This window comes from Acomys minous, assembly GCF_964271855.1.
Source record: "Acomys minous genome assembly, chromosome: 19".
Classification (NCBI taxonomy): Eukaryota; Metazoa; Chordata; class Mammalia; order Rodentia; family Muridae; genus Acomys; species Acomys minous.
Window position 1 is genome coordinate 28,627,656 of NC_140499.1, and position 26,216 is coordinate 28,653,871.

The following is a 26,216-nucleotide window of genomic DNA, read 5'->3' on the forward strand; positions in this document are numbered from 1 at the left end:
ACATGAGCTTCGCCATCCCGGCAGCTATGTGCCGGCACCAGCCAGCCACACCTGGCCAGCCTCTGGAGCAGATGGTGTCTCTCAGACCTTTTGTCTTGAGCTTCGCTTCACCTTCTAAATGTGGTTAAATACTTCAGGACCCTAGAGCAGCAACAAATGTGTGAGGGCCAGAGGGCCAGCATCCCCAGTGACAGAGAGTTGAAGATGACATAATAAGACAGAGCAAATGCAGGGCTTCAAGGGGCTTTGGGCTTTTATTTATTTTTCATTTTTTTTTTCCTTAGAAGCTGGAGTTGAGGAACTGGGAGAGATCAGTAGGAGGGGTCTCCATATTTGTTGTTCAAAAGGAAGACAGTAATGCAGTAGGCAGTCCAAGAGGGTCAATCTGGAGTCAGTGTGTGTGTTATGAATGTGGTGTGTGTTTGTGTGGTATGTGACTGTCATGTGTATTTATGTGTGTGTGGTGTGAGTGTGGTATGTGTGTATGTTGTGTATGTGTTTGTGCTGTGTGTGTGTGTGTGTGTGTGTGTGTGTGTGTGTGTGTGTATGTTATATGTGTTGGAGGGTGTGTTCAGAAAGGAACAGATATGGATGTGTGCCAGAAGCCCAGCCTTGCCTGCCTCTGTGGTTTCTGTTCCGGTGCAAAGGTTGTTTACTCAGCCTTGGATCCTGGCTTTTTTTTTTTCTTTCTTTCTTTCCCAACTCTGTTGACTCAATTCTGTTGACTTTATGAGGGAGAAGATCAGCCCTTCAGGGCCCTAAAGTGCCTATATTCTTCAGGCGGCTTCCGACAAACACTTCTGTGAAATTGACCAGAGCGTGAAAGGAGGATGGCAGGGGATTCAATCCTTCTGGCTGCGGTCTCCCTTCTCTCTGCCTGTCAGCAAAGTAAGAAGATGGGAAGTGTGTGTGGTGTGTGTGTGTGTGTGTGTGTATGCACGCATGAGTGCCTGAGTGAGTGTGAGTATGTGTGAGTGTGTATGTGAGAGAGAGGTGGGGGAGGGGGAAGAGAGAGGGAGGGTGAGGGGAAAGGGGGAGGGCGAGGGAGAGAGACACACTCCAATGTTTGGGTATCATGCCTTTGTTTAGTTGGTAATCCAGATTGCTCAGGGTGGCCTGCCCCCTCCTTCCCTGAGACGGGTAGAATTTGGGAATGCTCTAGAGATTAGTTCTCTCAGGGATGTGGTGGGCCTCAGAGCCCAGTGACTGCATCATCTGCGGTGACCGTTTACATCCCAGTGCAGGGGAGCAACAGGAATTTCAGGAAAGGATTTGAGCACATGAAAGTGGCGATGACAAATATCCATTAGGAGTGTCCACCAGGAAACTGTTCCTGTTTCTAAACTTGCCTGTAAACATTTAGCATGTTTTTTTTTTTTTAAAGAGAAACTGCCATGGTCATCAGGGTAAAGTAATGCAGGAATATGGAGTTTAGATTAAGTAACGAATTCTAAACATTGTAATATCTCCCTACTAGAATGACTCTGCAACCCCTCTGCCTGGCTACATGCCCTACATGCGTAGCAGACAGAGTCTCTTACCAAGAATATTCTTCCTGGGGTGTATGTTTTTGGAACCAGGGCTGAGAACTGCGGACAGCCACACACGCAAAGTCCGCTTTGCTTAGTGCCAGAGCCAGGTCTTCACAGTCCCTCAGAGGCTAGCTAGCCAGGCAGCTTTGTGGATGAGGGGAAAAACCTTAAACCTTCAAACACGTGTTTCGTGTTTCGTTTAGCAGCTTTTGTTAAGTAGAGCAGGTGTTTGCTACCGAGCACAGGAGACCGCGTGCTCTGCTCCTGTAGTTGCAGAGCAGGCGGCGACAAGGGCTACGAGTCCCCATCGACAGAGGCTGTCTCCTCACAGAGAGCCTTTTGTGTGCTGACTCACGCTGAGGACACTGTGAACTGGGACCAGAAGTTAGGCCATTCAGTGGTGAGGGAAAACTATGTCTGTGGCAGAGAGAGAGAGAGAGAGAGAGAGAGAGAGAGAGAGAGAGAGAGAGAGAGAGAGAGAGAGAGAAACAGACAGACAGAGAGAGGTACTGTTTAGTTAGCCACTTCAACAGAAGTTCATTGTTCACGGAACTTGGACACCTTGTGCCAAGGTACAAACAGCTCAGGCCTTTAAAGACAGACCCACCCGGATCTGTGTGGTCCAGCCTTCCGGAAGCTGACTGATGCTGGCCAGGATATTCTTCTCCTCAGCACGGAGAGTTAAACAGAGTCCTGAGTAGGAAGTGCCTCCATGGCGACTGGCTTAGAGTGGTTTCCATCCTAAACTTCGCATCTGCAGAGAAGCTGCTGAAGAGACAAGTGGCTGCCCCCAGGGAGGGATCTACGTGTGACAGAGTGGTCATCAGTGGCGGGGGAGGATCCCCCTTCACTGTCCCTAGCACATGAGCATCCTCCGACCCTCCATAAAAGAGGAAAGATAATTGTGCCCATGCGTGTATGAAGAGAGATTCAGTCTTTCCACAGAATGGATGGAATCGTTTGTCCACGCTTACTGTTGACAGCTATGATCTTCCTGAGGCCCTGAGCCCGGAGTACAGACTGGGGCTCTGGCTGCAAGCCCAAATGTCCCTTTCCATTTTAGATATTCCCAAATCTCTCCCATTTACCGAGCTAGGTCTTTACGCTGGCCAGTGTGGCAGACAGGTGTTTACCGACTGCGGTTTACAGTCTTGAGAGAAACTGAACTTCCGGAGTGTTTACTCATTCACGAGCCTCTTTGAAGCCCTGGGCTCGTGGGTCACTGCTCACTGGTCAATCTAGGAGCATGTAGCCTTCATTGTTTCCAGTGCTTAGCTGTTTCCTCCAGGGCTGTGAAGCAAATTAGGAGAAATGGTAACAGCGCAGGGGCGGGGCGGCATGAGGGGGCGGGGCGGTCTGGGAGGGAGGAGCCAGAAAGGCTGAATTCCAATTTTCCCCTAGAGGGAAGGAAAGGGACCTGCTCAGCAAGCCCTTCCTAAGCCAGGCTCAGCCCTGACTGACTTCCTGTCCAAGGGCAAGTGTGCTGATCTGGAAGAAAAACACCTCCATGAATGCTCACATTGGGGAGACCGAAGACACAAACTTGATGTGATTTTTTTTTTTAAAGGAAGCTATTCCTTTTAACACATCAATGCATCAGAAGTGGATGCTGGAATATTAAAGTGAGACCAAATCATGTTTGAAGCAACTATTAAGGGTGTGAAACTGGGGGAGATAACAGGAAGGGAAATAATAGACACCAGGAGGTAATTATGACGTAAGAAGGAGAGGAGGGAGCTGGGAGATAATCCAGGTGGTAAAGAACTTGCTTTGCATATTCTTGTAATATAAATAGACTAGTAATGGACATAACCATGATTTGATCAGCTAACAATCAACTTGTATAACTTACTTACCCTAAACAGCCTGCAATAGCACTTTCAAAGTATTGGAAGTAAACTTTGTATTCTACTTGAGGTGTATGGGTACAATACCTGAGTGTGTATATATATATATATATATATATATATATATATATATATATATATATATATATATATAATGTGTGAAAGAATGATCTTAAATTTGAATTCCATACCAATGTATCAAAATTAAACTTATTTTGCATCAATATACAAAATTCTATACCAATGAATTAAAAATAACCTTGTGTATAACAATTCAGGCCTTAAATTGAGGAGCAGATTGACTAATCTGCTTTTTTGTCCTATCATCCCTATATATTTCTATATTTCCCCTTCTTTCTTTTCAACCCCTATCTCCAAACCTAAGAAAGAAAGAGAAAGGAAGAGAGAGACATCCCTCAGTCCATCCTCAGTTTCTCTCTGAATAAGACCAATAGTACCTTATATCTAACTCCCAATGAAAATAAACATCTGATAGATAGATGGATAGATAGAGTGAAATAGATAAGGTCTTCAAAAAGCTCAGAGATATACAGAATATGACATTTAAATGCTTTTTAAAATCATTTTAAAGATTCATTGACAATAAGACAGATTAATTCCTGGCAATACCCAGCCTACCTCAAAGAAGATGATGAGCATCAAAGAACCTCCTTATGGAGACAGGTTCAATATGGCAAACCAGCCACTGGACAAAATGTCCTCGTTTTGGCCACTGACAGAATTCCGCCTAAAAATGGGCAAGCTTGGATGCAGGTAGAGTTGATGGCCAAACTCTGCCAAGACAGGGCAAGCAAGTCCTCAATAGTTCCTGCCTCACAAATATGTCTGTCAGATATACCGTGCCAGAAGGCTGAAGATGATGCTCCAACATCATAGAGAGTTTTGGGTGACTGTCTGGGTGGCATACTGTCTCTGTCATTTTCTCATTTTGGAAGCTGCTAACCTGCACTCCCTGTATACTAGGGTAATTAATTTTATTTCTTCTCAAGTCTCTGATGGGGTTGAAGATCAAATAGCTTAGTTTTACAATTAAGCTTAGTTGTTTCAGGATTAAGATGTTTTTAGGTCTAGATAGATGTTTTACATTGATAATGACAAAATATGATAGATATTGATTTACATTCAGAATTTTAGACTCACCAAGATAGGAAAGATGTTTTCTTCAAGGCTGCCTAATACAAATAGCCAAAACAGTATGAACTAACATTATGTAATTCCTGATTGTTTCATGGTTCTTCTTGCTGTATGTAGTTTATTATATATGTTTGTGTAATAGTATAAACCTATATGTAAAGAAAATCTTGTTTTGCAAACACAAGGACCTGAGTTTGATTGTCAGAACTCATACAAAGACAAAACAAACAAAATAAAAAACTGGGCATGATGGTGCAGGCTTGCAATCCCAGTGCTAGAGAGGCAGAGGCAGAGGCAGAGGCAGAGGCAGAGGCAGAGGCAGAGGCAGAGGCAGAGGCAGAGGCAGAGGCAGAGGCAAAGGCAGATAGGACCCTGGAGCTCACTGGCCAGTCTGTTTTAATTTGATGATTTCTACTAGGTAGCTGTGGTACCCAACTGTATTCACACTTCTCTGATGATCTGTGATGTGCTAGACTGTAACATGGCATTCCTTTTCCTTGCAGCGTATTTTGCTTTGCAGGTTGGACGAGCAAGATTAAAGTACAAGATTGCAGCCCCAGCAGTCTCGGAGTCCCCGGAGTTTGAGAGAATTTTTCGTGCACAGTAAGTAGCGCTTTTCACACAGGCAGGCCTGCCACAGGCAGACAGAGTCTGGCTAGGAGCAGGAGTGATAGAAAAGAGCCTAAGTTGTCAGCTATGATGAAGTCACTTTGTGCCCATCTCAGGCTCCACTCTCAGGAAGCCACCAGTGGGTGATATCTACCCAACCTTATTCAGATCTGATAGGGTCTATTTACCTAGGAGGAAGAGTGGCCGTGCCTCTAAGTGCAGTGGCTGATCACAGAGGCCTCTCTAGCCCCATGAGGGCTCAGGAGACTCGGGGAGAACTAGCGGTTTATAAGTTCTTTTCTTCTGCTAACTTGAAGCACGTAAGGATGAGATGGCCAAGTCACCTGAGTTCTCCTCAGTGTTTCTGATCATCCTGTGCTCCCTGCAGTTCCAGACACAGAGAACCTTCTGTCACAAGCACTGTGCACTTGCCTATAGAAGTCAGGGTAGCTTTTATATTTCACCCCCAAAGCCCAGTGCTTTGGAAACCATTGCCTTCATCAGTACTTACTCATTGCCGGATTTTTGTTAGTTTTTAGTTATTTCTTTTTCATGTCCAGCAGTAAGGTTCACTGATGTTTTCCTTGTATAGTTCTTGTCTCATTTTGGCAATTAAGAAAATTGCACCTTGAATTTAGTTTTGGTAAGGCAAAAACCCTTGGGCAGACAACATGGTCTCTTGATCAGCCTCTTGCTCCCAGAAGGGTTTTATAGACCTTTCTCTCCCTCACCTTCAAAGTGTATAGGGAACGCCGCTGACAGGACACAAGACAACTTTAAGTAACATTAAATCACACAAGGAGAGGTCATTCCCCGCTTAGCTATTTTTAAGTACTTTAGGTATGTCAAGTAATAGCAAGTATTAGTTTGGTGCCAGTGTGTTTCACACCTGGAAATAATTGTTTATTTTATCAGGGTAGTACGTGTGCACAGCCTGGAAACAGTGGATGCCCAGTCTTTATTACAAGTCACTGTCCTTTGTGCTCGCCTCTTACACCCCCTCCTGTCCCCACATAATCACTGGCAGGCATTTGGACTACGTTTGTATCTCTAAACACTGTGATTTCCCTAATGTTTTATTGGCCCACAGTTTTAAGCCTTACTGGTTTAGGTCACATTATTCTTTCTTCGTCTTCCTGTAGTTGAGTCCCTATTTTGCGCTGAGCCCAGAGCCAGTGTTTGTAGCACTGTGACTAAGTGGGCAATGTCCGAAGTGGAGCCCACATGGTATTCTGTGATTATATTTCCTTCTTGTGCAGGCTTTAGTTTTCTTAGGGTTAACGGCTGCTTCTTCGTGGCCTTAGCTTTATTCTCAGTTCTTCTGTAGAACTGAGTCTGCCCTCTGAGTCTGTTCAGATACAGGAGCAACTTGCAAGCATCCCTTCCTGCTCTGAGCCAGGTCTGCCTGAATCCTCCCCTTTTTACTCCAAGTGGAGGATGCTCTAGAGCTACCACTTGGTTGTTATCCTGTGCCTTCCGGCACCACACTAGGATTTTCTTGTACTCTCTGGATTTGAATCTTCTGGTACCTGGATTATGATTATATATATATATATATATATATATATATATATATATATATATATATATATATATATATATAATTTTTTTCTTTTTGGTTTTTGAGACAGCATCTCTCTGTATAGCCTCGGCTATCCCAGACCCACTTTGTAGACCAGGATGGCCTTGAACTCACAGTGATCCACCTGCCTCTGCCTCCTGAATGCTGGGATTAAAGGTGGGCGCCACCACGCCTGGCTATGATTTTTATTTTTATTTTTATTTATTTTTTTTGCGTTGCTTTTGTCTCTTACTTTAGTGGAGCACATTTGTTAGCTTTCTGCCACAGTGATCAATACATGAGATGATCAGGTCACCGAGGAGGAGGAGGATTGATTCTGGTCACAGTTTTACACATTCTGATCTGTTGGCTGTATTGCGAGGGATGTGAGTGGCACATGCGTCATGGTGGAACAAACTCTGTTCACCTTACGGGCAGATGCAAAACAGAAAGAGTCTAGGCTGTAACCATCCCTTGAAGGGTACACCAGCAATGACCTCAGCCCTTACTACCCCCACTCCCTGAGGGTCACACCACAACTCTGTAACACATGGGCCTTGGGGGGACTTCCCAGATCTGTTGTAGGAAACCCTGTCAAGGTGCTTCCTGAGAGGAGCCCAGGTTCATAGAGTCTTGAGACTTATCTTGTTTGAACACAGTCTGTCCCAACCTTACATCAGTGATGGACCAGTTAGGTATTTATATTTCCCTATTAAACATCTTATACCAGCCAGGCGCAGTGGTGCATGCCTGTAATCCCACTACTCTGATAAGCAGAAGCAGGAGGATCTCCGAGTTCGAAGCCAGCCTTGGTTCAGGGACAGCCAAAGCTACACAGAGACATCCTGTCTAGACAAAAAACCAGAACCCAAAACCCGTATACCTTGAGAATTGTGAGACAATTGCTCCATCACTTTCTAGTGTCTTTGGATATTATTGACATTTATTATCTAGGTCTTACCATGTGGTGTGGGAACAGTGAGGGGTTCTGGGGAGCTCTGTGCCCCACAGACCTCTTCTGCATTACCTCATGCTGAGCCCCAGAGTGGGCCTCCTTATGGCCCAGGAACTCGTGTTCTTCTGTCCTGTGCTACTTGCTCTGGAACAGAGTCTTTCGTTTCTTTTACCTTCAGTCTTCATATTTGGGGACTCTTGTTGTTCTTTTTGGGGAGTTCCTTAGTTTCTCCTGTTTCCCAGCTGAGAGACTTTCAGTGGCCAGCGTTCCAACGGCAGGAGCATGTTGTTCCTCTCTGCCCTTCTGTTGCTGGTGTAGACGATGTTAAGCTATTATGTCCTTGGGCCTCACGGATTCGATTTGTTCTTTTTCCATTTGAGGATTTCATTAACCTACTTAAGAATTATCTATCTCCGTTTCTGTTTAAATAATACTTAGCAAATTTTAATAATATCAAACCACACAAAATAAGGCCTACCTATTTAAATTTCCCAAGTCCTTACCGTCTTCATTATTATCTATTTTGAACTTTGTTTTTCATTTTCACACGTTAAGTACAAATATACATTAAATACATTAAATATACAAGAGTGCCTCCATATGCAATGGCGTGGCCTATATCAGGGAACAAACCAAGAGCCATTGTGGTCTGTACAACCAAGGAAGACGAAAGCTCAGCACTAGTTGGATTTGCTTGACAGAGGTTTGCATTATGGAAACCGCTTATGAGAGCCCAGCATGCAACCACGTGCAATTTGAAACTAGGTTGGCTGATGTAAAGAAGGCCAGGCCTAGTTATACAGCGAGACCCTGTAACCAAGAGTTGGGGGGCAGAGCTCAGTGGTGGATTGGTTGCCTATGTACAGAGTGCTTTGGGTTCAGCACCACAAAACACTGACCTCCAACAAAAGAAAACCCCAAAAGAAACTAAGCAACCCCTGGACCCACTTACGCCAACAACCGGTGTGTAGGAAACTAGCAAGTGACATGTGCAGAGGCTGAAGGTGGTGAGGGGATAGGTTCACTCTGCCTCTATTGAAACGGCAACTTCCGGTTGGGGAGTACAAGGCTTCTAGCAGGTTAGATCTGAGGCCATTTCCTGCTTCTATCTTCATTCTCACACATTTGATTCTCTTTCAAGTTAGCGTTCTCTCCCTCCCTTTCTATAACTGAACTTTTTTTCGTCCTAGAAATAAAACTGGACACCATTCTAAATATTTCTCTGAAGTTGTTGCTTGTAAAATAAGTACACGAGCTTAGCTCATTTGTCAGAAGTTAATTTGTTTGTTTGCTTAACCGCAGTGGGACGGCCCGCAGTCCACAGTGAGACTCTGTAATAATTATGCCCTGTAACGGGTTCAGGGGCTGCTGCCTTGCTTCTTTTGGAGGGGACAAGTGGGCAGTTCTACCCTGCTCCCTGAATTTCTTTTTGGATGTTCTACAGTGCTAGTCAAAGGCTTGCCTTAAGTTCTAAGGTTTAGGATAAAACTGGCCAGTTCAGAATCTGTCAGGGGTATGGCATGCAGACTTTATGTGAAGAGCCTGGCAGAACTCCCTGGGCCGGTCGTGTGTTTGCGGGCTATTTATCTGTCTCTCCTATGCTGGCTTCCTTAGTTCCGCAGAAGGAATGCACTCTGTTCTCTGCCCGTCCTGGCTGAAGCACAGAGTCCCTTTAGCTATCCCTACTTTCACTGAAGTGCTGCCTTTCCCCACTCTTCTCTCTACTGCACGGCCCTCAGCATGGCCCAAACGCCCAAAGTTACTGCTCAGTCTGTCTCTGAGTAGAAATTACATCTCACCAGCATCACTTCAAAGCTCTCTAAGCTCTGCTGTGGCGCCAGCCTCTTGCAGCAGGCTGGGGGAGTCATCCGTTAAGCTGGAATGGTCGTCGTTAACTTTTTAGACTCATTTAAAATTTGAAGCCTGGAATTTTATAAATGAAAACAAATGATCCTAATGCGTGTCTAAACCACGCGAAACTGTGTAGCCAGCAAGTCCCAGTAGACCCTGTCCCCTGCCTTTGCGGTGCTGGAGTTTAAAGTACGCACACAGCTACAGCAGGCTTGCTACAGGGGGTTGGGATCTAAACTCGGGTCCTTGGGCTTGGGTACCCTCACCTGATGAGGGGTCTCTCTGGCCCAAGTCTCTCTAAAGAAGCCTACCATCCAGGGTGTTAGTTGGAAGCACCACAGACCCTTTATCCATTGAGTTAGGTAAGGAGGATGCCTCAGTGTCGGGATCGGTGACAGACAGAGGGACTCTGGAGGACAGCTGTAAGTCTTGGCCCCTCATGTGCTCATCCTGTTTCTACCAGCAGTTCAATTGCTGGGTGGCAGTTAGAATTAAGCCCTGCTGCCACCAGGATCCACCTCCAGATGTATTCCCACAGTGATTTACCTAATAAGGAACAACCGGATTAATTAATCAATTAATTCTTATTTCTGAGGATCTCATTGTTAGGATCTGGATCAGTTCAGGAACCCCAAGACCAGCTTCTTAGCACAAAGCCGAGTTATTTGCCTCAGAGAGACAGAGGGCAGGGACTAAGGGACAAACACAGGGGACAGAGGACAAGGGAGAAGGGGGAGGAGACAGGGATATTTGTCCCAGAGTGGGACAAAGGACAGCCTCTGGATAGAGGAGACAGACGTGGCACATAGACAAATGGCAGTTTATAAAGTCACAAGGGGAAACCTCACATTGGGATGAGGTATTTAATTGGACATGTTAATTAGGTGAACCAAAGTGGGTTTTGATTGGTGGACTTCAATATTTTGATAGCTGGACGTTGGTTGGCAGTCAGCCTCAGGAAGAGGAAGCGGCCAAAGAAGGGAAGAGAATTTGGTGGCTGGCTTTAGGAATGTATGCAATCTAATGGTTTTTAGCAAGGCAGAGGGAATTGAGGGGGTTGGGGGAAGAGAAGGGCAAAGCCTGCCACAGTCATGCTTGCCACACTCAAGGTGGCTAGAGTCTCCCTTCACTGACTATATAGCTCAGGTTGGCCTGGAACTCCCCAGTGCTGGGACTCCAGGCCTGGGTCACCATATAGCCCATCCTATAGGGAGCAATTTAGATATGCCTCCACCTGTACTGCAACCCACTCTCACCCAGAGACCTTCTCTGGGCACGGTAAGCTGTCTCGCTGATAGAGTCATAAGTCATTCATTTGTTTGTTTATTTATTTATATAGTATTCTGCCCGCACATGTGCCTGCCGGCCAGAAGACGGCACCCGATCTCATTATAGGTGGTTGTGAGCCACCATGTGGTTGCTGGGAATTGAACTTAGGGACCTTTGGAAGAACAGTCAGTGCTCTTAACCTCGGAGCCATCTCTCCAGCCCCCTAGTCATAATTCAAAGGACTTTGTGCTTCCAGAGGGTCACACTCTAGGCCCTGACACCCGTGGATGTGCAGCCCCTGAGTCCAAGTGAGTCGGCAAAACAGAGGAGGGAGACGGGGAGGCGAAGGAAGAAAAGTGAAAGAGGCAAGTTCTTTAAAAGCCTCATTGAGATGCCTGGCCTGTTTGTTGTTGTTGTTTGTTTGTTTGTTTTTTTGTTTTTGTTGTGTTTTGTTTTTGTTTTTTTAAGCTTTCCTACTAGGTTAGGAAGGTTCTGGGATTGGCCTGCTTTGAGAATGTCCCATGCCCTAGCTTTTCGGAATGAGGTTGCGTCCTGCAGAAGTTCGTGTCCTATGTTCAGAAATCGAGCAACTAGAAGAGATCCTGAGGACAGTTTCATGTCACAGGCTTCGAGGCTCACCTTGGGTGACGAATTTTTGAGAACGACAGGGCCTTTCTTGGCCCAAGAGTGCATGACCCAGGGGCTTAGTTACTGTTCTGTTGCTGTGATAAGACACCATGATCCAGGCAGCTTATAGAAGAAAGGGTTTATTGGGGCTCACAGTTCCCGAGAGTGAGAGTCCATGATCATGGCAGCAAGCAGGCAGACAGGCATGGCGCCTGAGGAGTAGCTGAGATCCACAAGTAGGAGGCCAAGAGAGCTAACTGGCCTGGCATGGGCTTTTGAAACCTCAAGTCCACTCTCAGTGACACACCCTTTCCAGCAAGGCCACACCACCTTCCTGAGCACTCCACCAAACTGAGGACCAAGCATTCAAACAGATGAGCCTACGGGCCATTCTCTTCAAACCACCACAGTGGGTGTTGGAAAATCAGTGGTTGCCAAAAGTCAACCTGAGACAGTGGTTCTAAGGAAAAGTGAGAGAAATTCCTGAGGGTTGTGTGTGTGTGGGGGGTGTCCCCAGAGAGGGAAAAATAATCAAATCGTTCTGTGTAGGAGTTTTTAATAGGACCTATGGTAGAAACGAGGCAATGGCTGATGTAATTTGTGTTGCATTGGTTAGTTTTCTGGGCTGTCATGGGTGGAGCCAATTGTCAGCCCCCACCCCACCCTCTATGTATGCCTTCTGACCCATCCAGGGAGATGATAAAGCTATTTGCTTATTGCCCACCCAGTTCAGGGTGGTGGAAACCCTCCTTCGGCTGTCTCTAACTTACCCGTTACTAGCTGCTGCCCTTGGCTGCCACGGGCTTGCAGGTGTCTTGGTGGCTGTGTTAACTAACGTCCTCATATTTATATGAGCAGCTTGGACCACAGCTGCCAAGATGAATCTACAGTCTTTCTTCTGCCTCATGGGTGGGGCTGTAGTCTTGTGTGTGGGGTCATCTGGGGGTGGTCTCCTTTCTAGATGTTTCTGCTTAGACTCGTTCTTATCTGATAGTAGACTAATAGTAGACTACTGTGTGGTATAGAAGGGCAACCGTGCCTTGCCTATGTTCTCCAAGGAATGGGGTGGGGTTGGGTCTTCAGGGGAGTCAGCTGGCCTGCTGACACTGGCGCAGACCACTGTCCTTCCTCTCACCTTATCCACTTGGCTGTCTCTTCATTGCTAGCCCTCTTACCTTCCTTGGTATTCCCAACTTCATTGTTTTAACCTTAACCTTCCTATCAATCCTGGATCTGTCATCCGTTTTCGCCGTAATATTTGTTATCGAGATGTACTTTTCCCTGTAGGCTCTTGTCCCTTAGTAGTGCAGTGAGTCACTCCTGCCTCTAAGTGGCCCACAGAGAGGGGAGGGCAGTGTGGGAGCTCCTACTTATAATTATTCTTAGAATCCCATCTTTTTTTTGTGTGTGTTTCACATTTTTCTAGTTGAGTGTCCCATATTCTCAGAGATTTAACACAATGGAAGTTTATGTCTTGGTCCCTGATCCCTCTGGGTGTGACTTTGATGTAGTCACAGAGGTCCAGGCTCCTCCACCCGAGTCCTCAGTCTTCTTTCTGCCTGTGGCTATCCAAGGGGAATATGACATAACAGCTACTTAACTGGATGGCCCGGAACTGACATATTTAACCTTTCTCCCCTTCCAGTGATAAGAAGTAGCTCTGCTCACATTCAAGAAGGCTGGGGATACTGGTCCCGATGGAGCCCCAGCAGCATTGACAGGAGGACACGCACGTATGCACTTTTATGGAGCTTACACAGTCCTGATCAGAAAGGGGTGGAGAGCCGGGTGGTGGTGGCGCATGCCTTTAATCCCAGCACTCAGGAGGCAGAGGCAGGCGGATCGCTGTGAGTTCGAGGCCAGCCTGGTCTACAATGGGAGCCCAGCACAGCCAAGGCTACACAGAGAAATCCTGTCTTGAAAAACCGAACCAAACCAAACCAAACAAACAAACAAAACCCCCCAAACAAACAAACAAACAAACAAACCCCCCAAAACCACTAAATAACCTACCAAAACCCAAAAACCAAACAAACCAGAAAGGGGTGGAGTATCATGTTTTAGAAATGACCAGGTTTGGAACTGCCTGCCCACAAATTGACAGTGTCTGCCTCTCACCCCCAACTCCAAAACATGACAAAACTTTGTTATCTTCTTCCCAAGGCAAGGACCAAATGGGGCTTAGGTCAGAGGCTCTCCCAGCTCCCTGGCCATGGGGCAGTGACGGCTCCCAGCAAGGTGCACTGGCCAGCCTGTCTCTACCAACGGATCCCCGAAGGTGATGTGAGTGTGTCATGCCAGGAGCATAGGGAGACACATTTGGATGTCTCCACAGTAAGAAGGTATTGAAGTCACAAGCTGCATCATTTTGTTGGCTACTAATTTACAAACAGTCCTGATTTTTACCTTTTAGGTGGCCATTGGCAACTGGGAGTTCTTTTCCTTCAATGTTAGTTACTAATATTAACTTGGAGATCACACATTATATTACACACACACACACACCAGAATGCTTATTTAAAAAGTTGAGGAGGCCACAGAGTCCATGGAGGCAGAGAGCTGATACAGATACAAAGAGAGTTGTTACATGTGATCAGATGGGACCACAAGGAACCCAGTGTACAGCTGCTGACAGCATGCAGAGTCCTACCACACAGGGTCACAGGGCTGAGCTCCAAAGGTGTAGGACTGTAGAGGCAACACACAGGACTGCCTACAGCAGTTGGAGCGGCCATCACCTGCCTGATGCGATAGAGGTCACGCCTTGCTGAAGTCCAGGGAACAGCTGGAGTTCTCTGCTTGTGGGTCCCTAGATGCACATGGTGGGTGGTTGGATGACAGATGGTTGGATGACTGGTGGGTGGGGCTATAGTCTTAGCAAGTATTGGGTGTCCTTTTATGCGGTCTAAGTGAGAGTGTTACATCTTCCAGTGGCCTAGTGTGATTGATAAGTCTTGGGCTTGTATTTTCTAATATGGGTTGGATTTGGCCAGGTACACATATGACCCTGCTTTCTTTCTTTCTTTCTTTCTTTCTTTTTTTGGTTTCTTGAGACAGGGTTTCTCTGTGTAGCCTTGGCTGTCCTGGACTTGCTTTGTAGACCAAGCTGGCCTCGAACTCACAGCGATCCAGCTGCCTCTGCTTCCCGAGTGCTGGGATTAAAGGCTTGCGCCACCACGCCCAGCTGACCCTGTTTTATTTTGATTAACATAAAAGTCCTAGCACTCAGGAAGTCATAGGCAGGCGGATCTTTGAGTTCAAGGCCAGCCTGGTTTACAAAGGCAGTCCCAAACAAAAAAGCGCTACCTTTCTATTTGTGGGAGGAATTTGCTCTCAGTCTGTGTGCCTCACGGGCGGTGTCTGAGGGTGGATCCAGGCTATTTTCCTCTCTGTGTTCACTAGCCATGGAGCCAGATGCTGCTTACAAATGGGAATCCCCCTGGGCAAGGCACAGCCTGCAGCCACTGCTCCATAGTGTAGAGGAACACAGGGCACGCATGAGCATCACAGTACCCAGCATCTTCAGTTTTTCTCAGGCTTTTACTGTTTTCTCCCTCAAGCCTCATCATGTCTCCTAAAACATGTTGGCACCAGACAAACTGGGGCAAATGTACTGGGCGCTGTACCGGTTTCAAAACTTGAAGTTCCACATTCTAGAAAACAACTCAAGTCCTGGCCAAGCAGGACACTTGCTCCCCCTACTGGCTCTTTAGTGACGACCTTCTCAGTTACTCTCCCTGGTGTAGAATTTGAGGGCCCTGGTGACATCTGCTTATAACAGTGAATGTTGCCCCACCCCCACCCCCACTGCCATCTTTCTATAGGGGCATCAGTGTGCAAAGACCTCAGGGCTACCGCACATTGGGGACCACGATGAGAACATGACTAGACACAGCCTGTTTTTTTAATTTATTTTATTTTATTTGTGGACATACAAGGAAGGGTCTAGACCACAGGTAAGTATCACCAACTCTCTTCATGAAGAGCAATTGACACGGGAATTTTCTTAAGGATCCCTGTCTAGAGAGTAGCTGTTTAGGTGGCTAGGAAGAGGCTAAAGTTGTTTCCATATTGGGTTGTCCTGTCAGTGAAAACAATCAGCTGCGGATGGCATAGGCAAGGAGTTTTTAGTATTTGGTCTCTTTAGTTGAATGTATCTGGTTATCATGGGGCACACACCACACCTTATCATCATCTTTCTGTGGGAGCTTTTTGGGGCTCAGAGGTGCTGCTGATAGGCAAAGGGTGTGGTCACAGGATAGATGGGTAGAGGAGGCAACAATGAGCCGGTAGAATGGGGCTCCAGGTGTTTCAAGGTGAACAGACAGCAGCAAATAGTAGAGACCCCCACTGGCAGTCAGAGAACTTTTTCTAGTGTTTGAGAGAGGATAACAAGAAACAGACGAGGTTGGGGATTTAGCTCAGTGGTAGAGCGCTTGCCTAGCAATTGCAAGTCCCTGGGTTCAGTCCTCAGCTCTGGAAAAAAAACAAAACAAAACAAGAGAAACAGACAAACATGCATATTGGTGGCTATTCATCGCAAATGGACTGGGTTTGAAATCACCTAGGAGACGCACCTCTGAGTGTGTCTTTGAAGCTGTTTCCTGAGAGGGTCAATTGAGGAGGAAAGACCAATCCTGGATGTGGGTGGCACCACCCCATGAGGTGTGGCCAAGACTAACTTAAGGGTATAAAAGGAAGAAGTCAGCTAGGCAAGCTAAGCATCAGCAGCATCTCTCTCTCTCTGTGTAGTGGTTGTGGGAACAGTTGCTTCCATCCTGTCACCAGGCCTTTCCTGCTGAAGTGGACTGTACCCTCAATGTGCGAGACAGAACAATTCCTTCCTTCGCTCATGTGCTTTTGTCAAGCATCTTGTCACGGGAGAGAAATAAATGTCCTGCGTCTCAGAGAGACCAAAGCTTGAGGCACGGTTTGCAAAGGAGGACAAGAGGTCGGCTGAGTGCAGGAGTGACTCCTGCTTGTAATGGCACGAGGGATCTATTTCTTGGGGGGAGGGGGATAAAGATGAAGCAATACTGAGTACCCTGCCTTAGTACTCCAGGCTTTCCATGAGCATATGTGGAGCTACAGTCGATTCTTGTCAGTTGGTCTCTAATTAGCCCCTGTTTACCCTGCATCTAAGCACTAACAATTTCATCTTATCGATTACTTCCGGGAGACTGGGCATTCCTAGGGACACAGTCCCAGCTTCAAGCAGATGAATGGTTGGCCTCACTGCCCATGGGACTCTCCTTGAGTTCTGGAGCATTGTTCATACCTAGGTGTTCTGGCTAGTTTTATGTCTGCTCGACACAAGCTAGAGTTATCTGGAGGGAGGGAGAAAATGCCTCCACAAGATCCAGCTGTAGGGCCGTTTTCTTAATTAGTGATTGGTGGGTGAGGGGTCAGGCCATTACAGCTGTCTCTGGGCTGTAGTCCTGAGTTGCATAAGAAAGCAGGCTGAATAAGCCACGGGGAGCAAGCCAGTAAGCAGCACCCTTCCATAGCCTCTGCATCAGCTCCTGCCTCCAGGTTCCTGCCCTGTTTGAGTGCCTGTCCTGACTCCCTTCAGTGATGAACTATAATAAGCTGAATAAACTCTTTCCTCCCCAACTTGTTTTTTTTTGGTCACGTTGTTTCATCACAGCACTAAGACTGTGGGATCAAATCCTGGGGCTGCTTTGGGAGCTTCAGTGGTGGGAGGTGAGGCTCAGGGTCCTCTCTCCAACAGAGCCTTTTCGCCTGAGGCTGGTACTGTCTAGTCTGGAGTCTGCAAGCCTTTGACGAAGGTGATCCATCCCTGCTGGGCTGTTCTCCATGGAGCAGTTCTCCAGCTTGAGGTGCAGGGAGAGACCCACACCAGCCCCTCCGTTCTCATATCCCTCTTCTTCCAAGAGGCTTTCTTCCTCTTTCAGGCAGGGGCACAAGAGCCCATCAGTGTGTCAGCCTCTGTGGACAGACCCCCAAAGAGACCACAGGCTCCCACAGTCTTCGCTGGAGCGAAACTGGGTGTGGCTAGGAGGCTCTGTGAAGTACCCCTTTGTTCCTCAAACGCAACCCCAAGGTCTATATAACTCACTGCAAAGAAAGTCCTTCAAATATGCTTCTGAGGTGTTTAAAATGTCACAGCTAACTTTGAGTAAGAAGATGTGGAGTAATTAAGGGTGTATCATGAAACCCGATGACGAATGGGACAGTTAGGTGACATTTCCAAAAGGGGCTAGGAAATTGCCCTGACTGTGGGAAGAGTTACAGCCATCCCGTGCTGTTCTTTTCTCTTGGTCTCTGAGAGGATCCCATGGGAAGGGGCATGCGGAGAAGTAGGTTTTTAGTTTTAGCTAACTGTCATAATTCTTCCTAACGAAAATGTATAAAGTGTCTTTCCAGTTAACCTATCACAGCTACTCACAAACTTACAAAACCACCAGAAGCAAAAACATGCCAGGGATGTAAAAAAACAAAACGAATGCCGGGAGTGGTGGTGTACATCTTATATCCCAGCACTTGGGAGGCAGAGGCAGGTGGATCGCTGTGAGCTTGGGAGGCCAGCCTGATCAACAAAGCAAGTCCAAGACAGCAAAGGCTACACAGAGAGACCCTGTCTCGAAAAATGAAAAACAAAACAAAACAAAAAAAGCAAAAAAACCAAAAAAACCCCAAACAAACAAACAAAAAAACCCAAACCCCATCTTGGTCACTTCTCTGAGTATTAGAGAGCAGTGTTTCTGCTTTGGCTCCGGAGGAGAGCTTCCTTGGGCCACTCAGGGCCCTAAGAGAGCAAAAGATCCTCACTGTTTTGGTGGTGAGGGTAGGACTTTTCATGTGTGGTCCAGGATTCAGCACTAGCCATGGGCTTTATGTGAGTATGGGGTTTGTCAGTTGTTCACTTTTTTCACTTCTATTGAAGAGTAGGGATTGAATTTAGAGCCTTGCACATGCTAGGAAAACATTTCAACACTAAAATATCCCAACTCTTAAAAAGATGATTTATTATTATTATTATTATTGTTGTTGTTGTTGTTATTATAATAATATTTTTATTTTTGCATATGTGTGTGTCTGTGTGCATGTGCACATGTGTATGGGTAGCAGCAGAGGCCAGAAGAGGGCACTGAGTGCCTGGATCTGGAGTTACAGGTGGTTACGAGCCACTTACAGGTGCTGGGGACTGAACGCAGGTCCTCTACAAGCACTGAACGGTCTTCTTCAGCCTCACCGCACCCCCACTTTTGTAGTTTTTGTTTTGAGGTAAGGTCTCACTAGGTAGCTCATGCTGGTCTTGAACTCTCTATAGTCTAGGTAGGGTGTGAATGTACAAATCTCCTGCCTCAGCCTCAGCATGGGTCACCAGGCTCAGAAATCACACATTATTCTTACTTGGCTTCAAGTGATACTCAGATGACCACTGAGAATGATGCCTTCTATGGCTGAGCTGTCTGCTAATAAGACAGAGCTAAGCAGATGACTATTGCATCTCTCCTTTCCCAGTGGCTCCCAGAGAACTATTCCCTGTGCTTAAAATAGTATAAAAAATTTCCATCTGACTTTCCCACAAATAAGACAATGGGATGCTACTCTCTACTAACGCTAAGTTTTACTTAGAGTCTATGATTGTTTTGTCTACATGTATAGCTGTGCAGTGCTTCTGTGCCTGGTACCCACAGAGACCAGAAGAGGGTATTGGACTTCCTGGAACTAGGGTTTCAGACAGTTGCCACATGGATGCTTGGAATTGAACTCAGGTCCTCTGCAAGAGCTGTCAGTGCCCTTAAAAGCACATCAGTCAACTGGCTCTTGGGTCTTAACCTTCTCACTGCATAGGGTAGGAATTAAATGTGCTCATTTCTTTACTTCAGAAGCTTTTGGGGGAATTATTTAAAGCCTCGAGTGGAAAGCTATGGGTTTGGGGAACTTTTAAAGAAGAAATCTTTTTGATGTGAATTGAGTAGCCTCTCGGGTTACTCGGAAGCACGGAATGATATTTAGGCTCCAGGGGCCCGACTTTTAGAAATGAGCCACGATGCGCTTCACCAGTGACGATTTGTGTGTAAGAGACTGATTCTTAGCCCAGCTCTGCTGCTTGAGCAACGTCTGACTCTAATCTTGAAAGACTCATTTTAAGTGGAAAGGTCCTTTAAATTCCTTACGCAAGTTCTTGTATTATTCTTCTCTGAATAGATTGAATGCTCACCTGCAGATGGAAAATCAATGCATTAGTGCATGTTTCTTCACGAATTAAGCTTTATCTTTATTTTTTTCCTCTTGCAGCCAAAACTCCTTGGAGCTTTATTCTGTATTCATCGTAACTCTGTGGATGGCTGGATGGTATTTCAATCAAGGTAATTATGAGAACATGTCAACTCATTTCAAAGATGACTGCGGTGTTTAAACACAATTAAGGGGCAGACAGGTGACCATATGGCTACTGATGCTGGGAATTATTTTAAATATAAGAAGCAGTGCCTTTGCACATCCAAGTTATAGGTGTGCTAACATGGCTTCAGTGTGAATTAAAAAACAAACCCAAACACCAGCAGTTGGATATGGTGGTAAATACCTGGGATTCCAGCACTCAGGAGCCATAGGCGGAGCTGCATGGTGAGACTCTGTCTCAACAGCAGGGGTTAGCAATGTAGTTCAGTGGAAGAATACTTGATTGACATGTACAAGTCCAAAAGTGTGGGTCCAAGCATACTCCTACTGCCCAACACAAACCTCTTGGATGAGATGGAGTTCACTCAAGGGCACGTGGCTGTAGACCACACATAACTTGAAACAAAGTAGACGCTAGACACTCAGGGATTAAAAAAAAATGACATGAACCTTGTCTTCAAATCTAATATTTTAACTGGATGCTCAGAACACAGAAAGCAATTCCCTCTTGCAACAGCCATGTTTATGGAGCACCCACTCACTGTGTGCCAGGTTGTTTTCTGAAGCTCATAGATTTGTAGGATTTAAAACTTTCATATGATACAGAGTCAATAATTGGTTCCTCCTTTACATAGGCGGAAATTGAGGCACACAGATGTTAAGTAAGTTGTCTAACCTGATATTCGCCAATGTGGAGAAAATCTTCCATTTGAGGACACAGCAGGTCTGTTGATATTTGTCCCAACAGCCTATGTCCCAAGGGTCCAGAAGGACGTGGTGCTATACCTTGGATGCCACAAGTTTGCAGGTGTGCCCTTTCTATTTGGGTGAGGTGTCCTTGGTGAGCTGAGGGCTTTGTGTACCTATATTTGGGGGCTGGGCCTGCACGGATACCCTAGCTAGAGAAATAGGGTCCCCTTTGATTCCTGGTAACTGTAGAAGCATCCTTTGGGTGTGCATATGGTTGCTAAGACTTAAATAAGCTAAAATCCAGGTGGTCCCAAGGCACCCTCATCAATCTTTTTCTTGCACTTTTGACTGTCAGCCAAGGAGTTTCAGATGCAATGACCTTTATAGGATGACTTTCTAGCTCTACTTAGCCCGCACTTTTGTTCCTTAATGGCACAAGGGAAAGTGGCTGCTCCTTTTCATCTTAGGACACATTAACAGTTAATAAGGGAAGTGCCTTTAGATAATGGGGCTCTACCTCTGTCTCTTGACCCTCCAGATTTCCCCATGATGGGCTGAGTGAGGCTGACTACCTAGCAGGAAGGGGTCCTTGGGTATCTTGTATCTCTTCTATGCCAAAGTAAGTTGCCTCCTAAGGAGCCTTGCCTGCCCTCTGGCTTTGGGTGGAGCATTCAGGAGGCTGGATAGTAATTCTCAGCAGAGGGAGAGTCCAAACTCTTCACCATCCTCAGATGCCACGCAGCTCTGCCACTACTCTGGGTTCCCTTGTTCTCATCATCTGGCGCCTTCTCCCTCAAACAGTATCATCAGAGCCCTTTCTAAGAAAACAGAACTCCCCCAGTTCCCCTCGGCCCCATGTTGCCCCTCAGCTTTCCCACAACACTTTCCAGCCCACAGTTTTTTCCCCTCTCCATCTCTTGTCTTTCTTATTGATAGAATCAAGGTGCTGGGGAGATGGCTCAGTCCTTAGAGTGCCGGCCGTAAAGACTTGGGTTCTGATCCCAGCATCCACACAGAAAGCCTGGCGCAGAGGCACATGCATCTGTAACCCAGCAACGAGAAGGGAGGAGGGAGACAGGTTCTGGCCAGTGAGCTACAAGTTCAATGAGAGACCCTGGCTAAAAAAAAAAAAAAAAAAAAGAAAAGTGTGTGTGTATGTGTGTATGTGTGTATGATAGTGACTAAGAAACCTGACATTAATTTCTGGCTCCCATATGTACACACATGCAAGCATACCCACATGTACACGTGCCCACATGGACATGTATATCATGCGCTACACACACACACACACACACACACACACACACACCCCTCTATCATACAAAGGATCAGCTGTGGGTGAGCAAGAAGGTTTTTTTTCTTCATTTTACCTTCTTGGGGTGCTGAAGATCAAACCCAAAGAATTGGGCATGCTGGCCAAGCACTCTACTGAGCTACAGCCCCAGTCCTAGAATAACACATTCATAAAGTCACGTAACTGCTAACCAAATCCTTAGACAAACACCTGGCATATACTGGGGAAAAAAATCTTAGTGACCAAGTCAAATAGCGCATTTACTTTTATCCAGTATGTCACAGTCTCAGACAGAGACTCTGTAACTGTGGCTCTCAACCTTCCTATTGCTGCGACCCTTTAATACATGTTTTGGTGACCTCCAACTATTATTTTTGTTGCTTCCTCATAACTGTAATTTTGCTATTGTTATGGATTGCAATGTAAATAGTTGTGATTTCTGATGGTCTTCGGTGACCCCTGTGAAACAGTCATTCAGCCCCAATGGGGTCTCGACCCATAGGTTGAGAACCACTCACGGCTCGAGACATTCGGCTTGCGTCTGTGAGGTGCCGCCGAGGACGAGGTCTCCTTTAGAGAAGACATCAGTATTTGACTGGTCAGGATGCCGGCACATCACACTGTGCTTTCATACTTGCAGGGATAAAACTGAAACGTGGTGAGATGTATATTGATCTTAGGTGGTCAGGGAAGCTTCACAGGAGAACATACTTGTGGGAATCAGTTCCCTATCAAGCTGTGCGGCGTGGCCAGCACTCAGGAAGTCGACTCCTGCCCCTGCGTCCATCCATCTTGTTCCTTCCTCTCCGCTCTGGGGTTTCCATAGTTTGGTTTTTTCCCATTCTAGAGCTTCATGAGGCTGGAATAATACAACGCATTCCGGGGTGTAGTGCTTCATCCCACAGCAAAGTGCTACTGACGGGCACCGTGTTGCTGCGGATACATTTCTTTTCATTCCCTGTGGAGTGGCAGTGCACTGAGCGATTATCCCGTTCATCAAGTCTCCCGATGGCGAACTCCCGGACTATTCTGTCTTTTGGTTACTACAAATACATAATTCATAGTCATGATGACCAGCCATAGTTTTCATAATGTTCTCCGATTGGTCTCTTTGCGGACATGCGCCTTTCTGTTTCTAGAGTAAATACGTAGGAATAGAATAGTTGGGTTAAGTGATACTTTAATTTTACAAGAAACATCCAGAACTTTCCCTAAAGGGGCTATGTGAACTTGCATCCTGCCAGTGATGGGCATGGATTCCAGTCAGTCTATATTTTTACCACTTTATATTGTTGGTCTTTAAAACTCTAGCCGTGTTGGGTGGAGTGGCACATGCCTTTAATGCCGATACTCAGGAGGCAGAGGCAGATGGATCTCTGGGTTAAAGGCCGGCCTTGTCTACACAGTTCCAGGAAAGCCAGGACTGCACAGAGAAACTCTGTCTCAAAACAACCAACCAAACCAAACCAAACCAAACCAAACCAAAACCAACAATAAATAAATAGAAATAAAATCCTAACTATTCTGCTGAGTACTTGAAGGCCACATCTCACTGTGGTTTAAACACATTTAAAAATGAGCCAGGCATGATTGCTCATGCCTTTAATCCCAGCACTTGGGAGGCAGAGGCAGGCAGATCTCTGTGAGTTCCGGGCCAGCCTGGTCTACAAAGCTCCAGGACAGCCAAGGTTAACACAGAGAGACCTGTCTCAAAACAAAAACAAAAACAAAACAAACAAACAAACAAAACCCATTTAAGATGAGTTACTTTTTTCTTATTACTATTACTTGTGTGTGCCCCTGCTATGTGCATGTTGAAGTGTGTGTCACAGAGCCCGCATGGAGAGCATAGGACAACGTTGTGGACTGTGGTCTCTCCTTCCCCCTTTACTGGCTTCAACAGACAGGCTTTTTGCTGGAATCTGGCCTCTACCCACTGAGCCATCGCACTGGCTCTCAGTGCAGTTTTAACTAGAAGTTTGCTGACCTTGAACTGTGTTGAAACATTTTCCATGCGATTTCTGGCACACTTACTTTTCGTCTAGTGTGAATGCATACTTATTTAAATAAGCAAACATATTTCTCTTACTTAGAGAAGTTGTTTTTCTTTTATTATCATAAGAATTCTTTATGTATTCTGGGCACATATATTTTGTCAGGAAAAAATGTTTTGATGATACTTTCTCAGTCTCCACACTTTATTTTGAGAAACAACCATTCAATTCTATATATTTTCTTTGTTTTATTTCTCCCACAGTCTTTGCAGCCTGTCTGGGTCTCATGTACCTGTATGCCCGTCACAAGTATTTCTGGGGCTACGCAGAAGCTGCTGACAAAAGGTAAGGAGAGCCTAACAGTGGCAGAGGTGTGCAAGGTGTGGTAGGGTTAGTTTTCTGTTCCTGAGAGACACTAAGAACACATGAGTATTGGTGATCAAAACGACAGATTTTTGCCTGAGGCCAGTTTTGTCAAATCACACAGTGAGGCATGAGATGAGAAAATAAAAGTGTGAGCCTGTTTATTGCCCATGGACTCTTTTTTGTTTTTTTTTTTGTTTTTCCAAGACAGGGTTTCTCTGTGCAGCCCTGGCTTTACTTTGGAACTCTCTTTGTAGACTAGGCTGGCCTTGAACTCACAGAGATTGCCTGCCTCCGCCTCCTGGCAGCACATGGACTCTTAATCCGGCAAGAATTCTGCATTGTTTCCAGAGAAGTGTTTAGGCAGGTAACTACCGTGTGCAGGGGCCCGCTGACCTTTGTGGTTTGGCAGCCCCTTTACTTTTCATGATGAGCTACATCTATCTCTCAAGCAGCCTAACATAGAAGTTCTGAGCGGTTCCGACAACAAACAGTCTTTGCGAGGACCACGTGGTCCTCATCACAGCCCAGTTTGCCACCTTTCTCCTTCATGTTCACTCTGCAGGATCACTGGCTTCAAGCTGAGCCTGGGGATTTTGGCATTGATGACTGTCCTAGCTGTCCTGGGGGTAGCAAGCAGATTCCTAGATGAATACCTGGACCTCCATGTTGCGAAGAAACTGAGGCAACCCTTCTAAAATGTTCTCTTCCCTTCTTGTGCTTGGAGAGGCTGCCACCAACCCTGAAAACAGTGTGACATCATGTGTTAAATAAAACTTGGAAAACGTTTCTTCTGTTTTGCTGTGGCTTTGTGGAAACACTCCCTTTGCAGACTCAGGCCTTGCTTGAGATGAGTTTCCCCATGTGGGCCTACCCCCACAACGGGTGAATCATTGCTGGGCCTTCACTTTAGAAATGTGTGTTGAAGGTGTGACTGTTTCAGTGAGGGCGACGCTGGACCCATGTGCTGGCATGTATGTGGGTCGTCACTACAGCCTCTGACACGGCTTTGTCCTAATGAAGAGTCCCAGGCAGAAGTAGCTCAGGCAGTTGGACCCTCAGTGCTGGCTACAGCAGAGCAACGAAATAGCCAGAAAAGAGAGTCATCAACTAACCTCATAGGACAAACCCAGCTGTGAAGGGGTGCTGCAGAAAGAACAGAGGAAAAAGCGAAACATCACATGATTTTAAGGATTCCCCCAAGGGACCTGAGAATTCACGTCCCTTGGCAGAGGAAGCCGGGTCCCGCTGCCTGGTAGACTCTGACCTGGTTTCCAAGGCACAACTCTGTGTCTTGTGGGGTTTGTGGCTGTCTTGTCTTGGTGTGCAGTCACCACCTGGCACTATTCATTTGATAGCTCGGTTTTTCTTCTGGCTTACAGCCTTGGAGGCCTTAGGAAAAAGAATCTAGGCTCATCCGCGAGGCAGAGCCCTCTGTCAGCGGGCTCTGCGTAGGCGCCTTCCACGTGCTCTTTAATGTTATTAGACTATGAATAATAGAAAAGGACGCGAGAAATAACAGTGCCTCCCGAATAGCAAGAGGAGTTGACAACCTCCTGGACAGCCTGGACACCACAAGGCTTACCGGTAAGGGGACATTTGGGCTGACGTCTAGTTCCACAATTGCTAGGCGCATGACTTTGGACAAGGTCCCCGCACGGTGTATGGCAGGAACTGAGCACACCAGAGCCGTAAGACTATTGTCTGTCCTGTCGCCTGCTGGGTACAGCACAGGACCCCAGCACTCTGCAGCTCTGACCTTCATTTTCTCTTAGTTAAAACAGCGCTAATCCTTACAAATGCCACACTGAGCATAGTTTGTTGTTTTTGTTTTTGTTTTTTTTTTTTTAAAGCCCTACAGCTTATTTACTGCATCCACATGTCATTTGGAAGAAAAAAAAACTTTTCAAAATTTTAAAACCTTAAAATAACTTCTATTTTGACTTAATTATGTGTATTCTCATGCACACACACGTATGCTCATGCACACATTTGCACACTCATGCACATACATGTACACTCGTGCACACGCACAGAGATGGTTGAATGCATGTGGAAACAGGCGGAGGGTGTGCCAGGCTTTCAAAACTTCG

General features: G+C 46.1%; 1 protein-coding gene across 4 annotated transcripts; it reads left to right on the top strand.

The window, feature by feature from the left end:
* The first annotated feature begins 686 nt into the window (after positions 1 to 686).
* Positions 687 to 24,912, top strand: MGST2 (microsomal glutathione S-transferase 2). 4 transcript variants are annotated; one of them, XM_084768841.1, is made up of 5 exons: positions 687 to 888; positions 5,038 to 5,137; positions 19,675 to 19,745; positions 24,024 to 24,105; positions 24,689 to 24,912. In XM_084768841.1, exons 1-5 carry the CDS (start codon positions 831 to 833, stop codon positions 24,819 to 24,821), a joined length of 444 nt encoding a protein of 147 aa, XP_084624967.1. In that variant the 5' UTR covers positions 687 to 830; the 3' UTR covers positions 24,822 to 24,912. The 4 variants fall into 4 exon arrangements, with proteins under 4 accessions (XP_084624967.1, XP_084624969.1, XP_084624968.1 ...); XM_084768843.1 differs by lacking the exon at positions 687 to 888 and adding an exon at positions 1,900 to 1,932; XM_084768842.1 differs by lacking the exon at positions 687 to 888 and adding an exon at positions 3,010 to 3,189.
* The last annotated feature ends 1,304 nt before the right edge of the window (positions 24,913 to 26,216 follow it).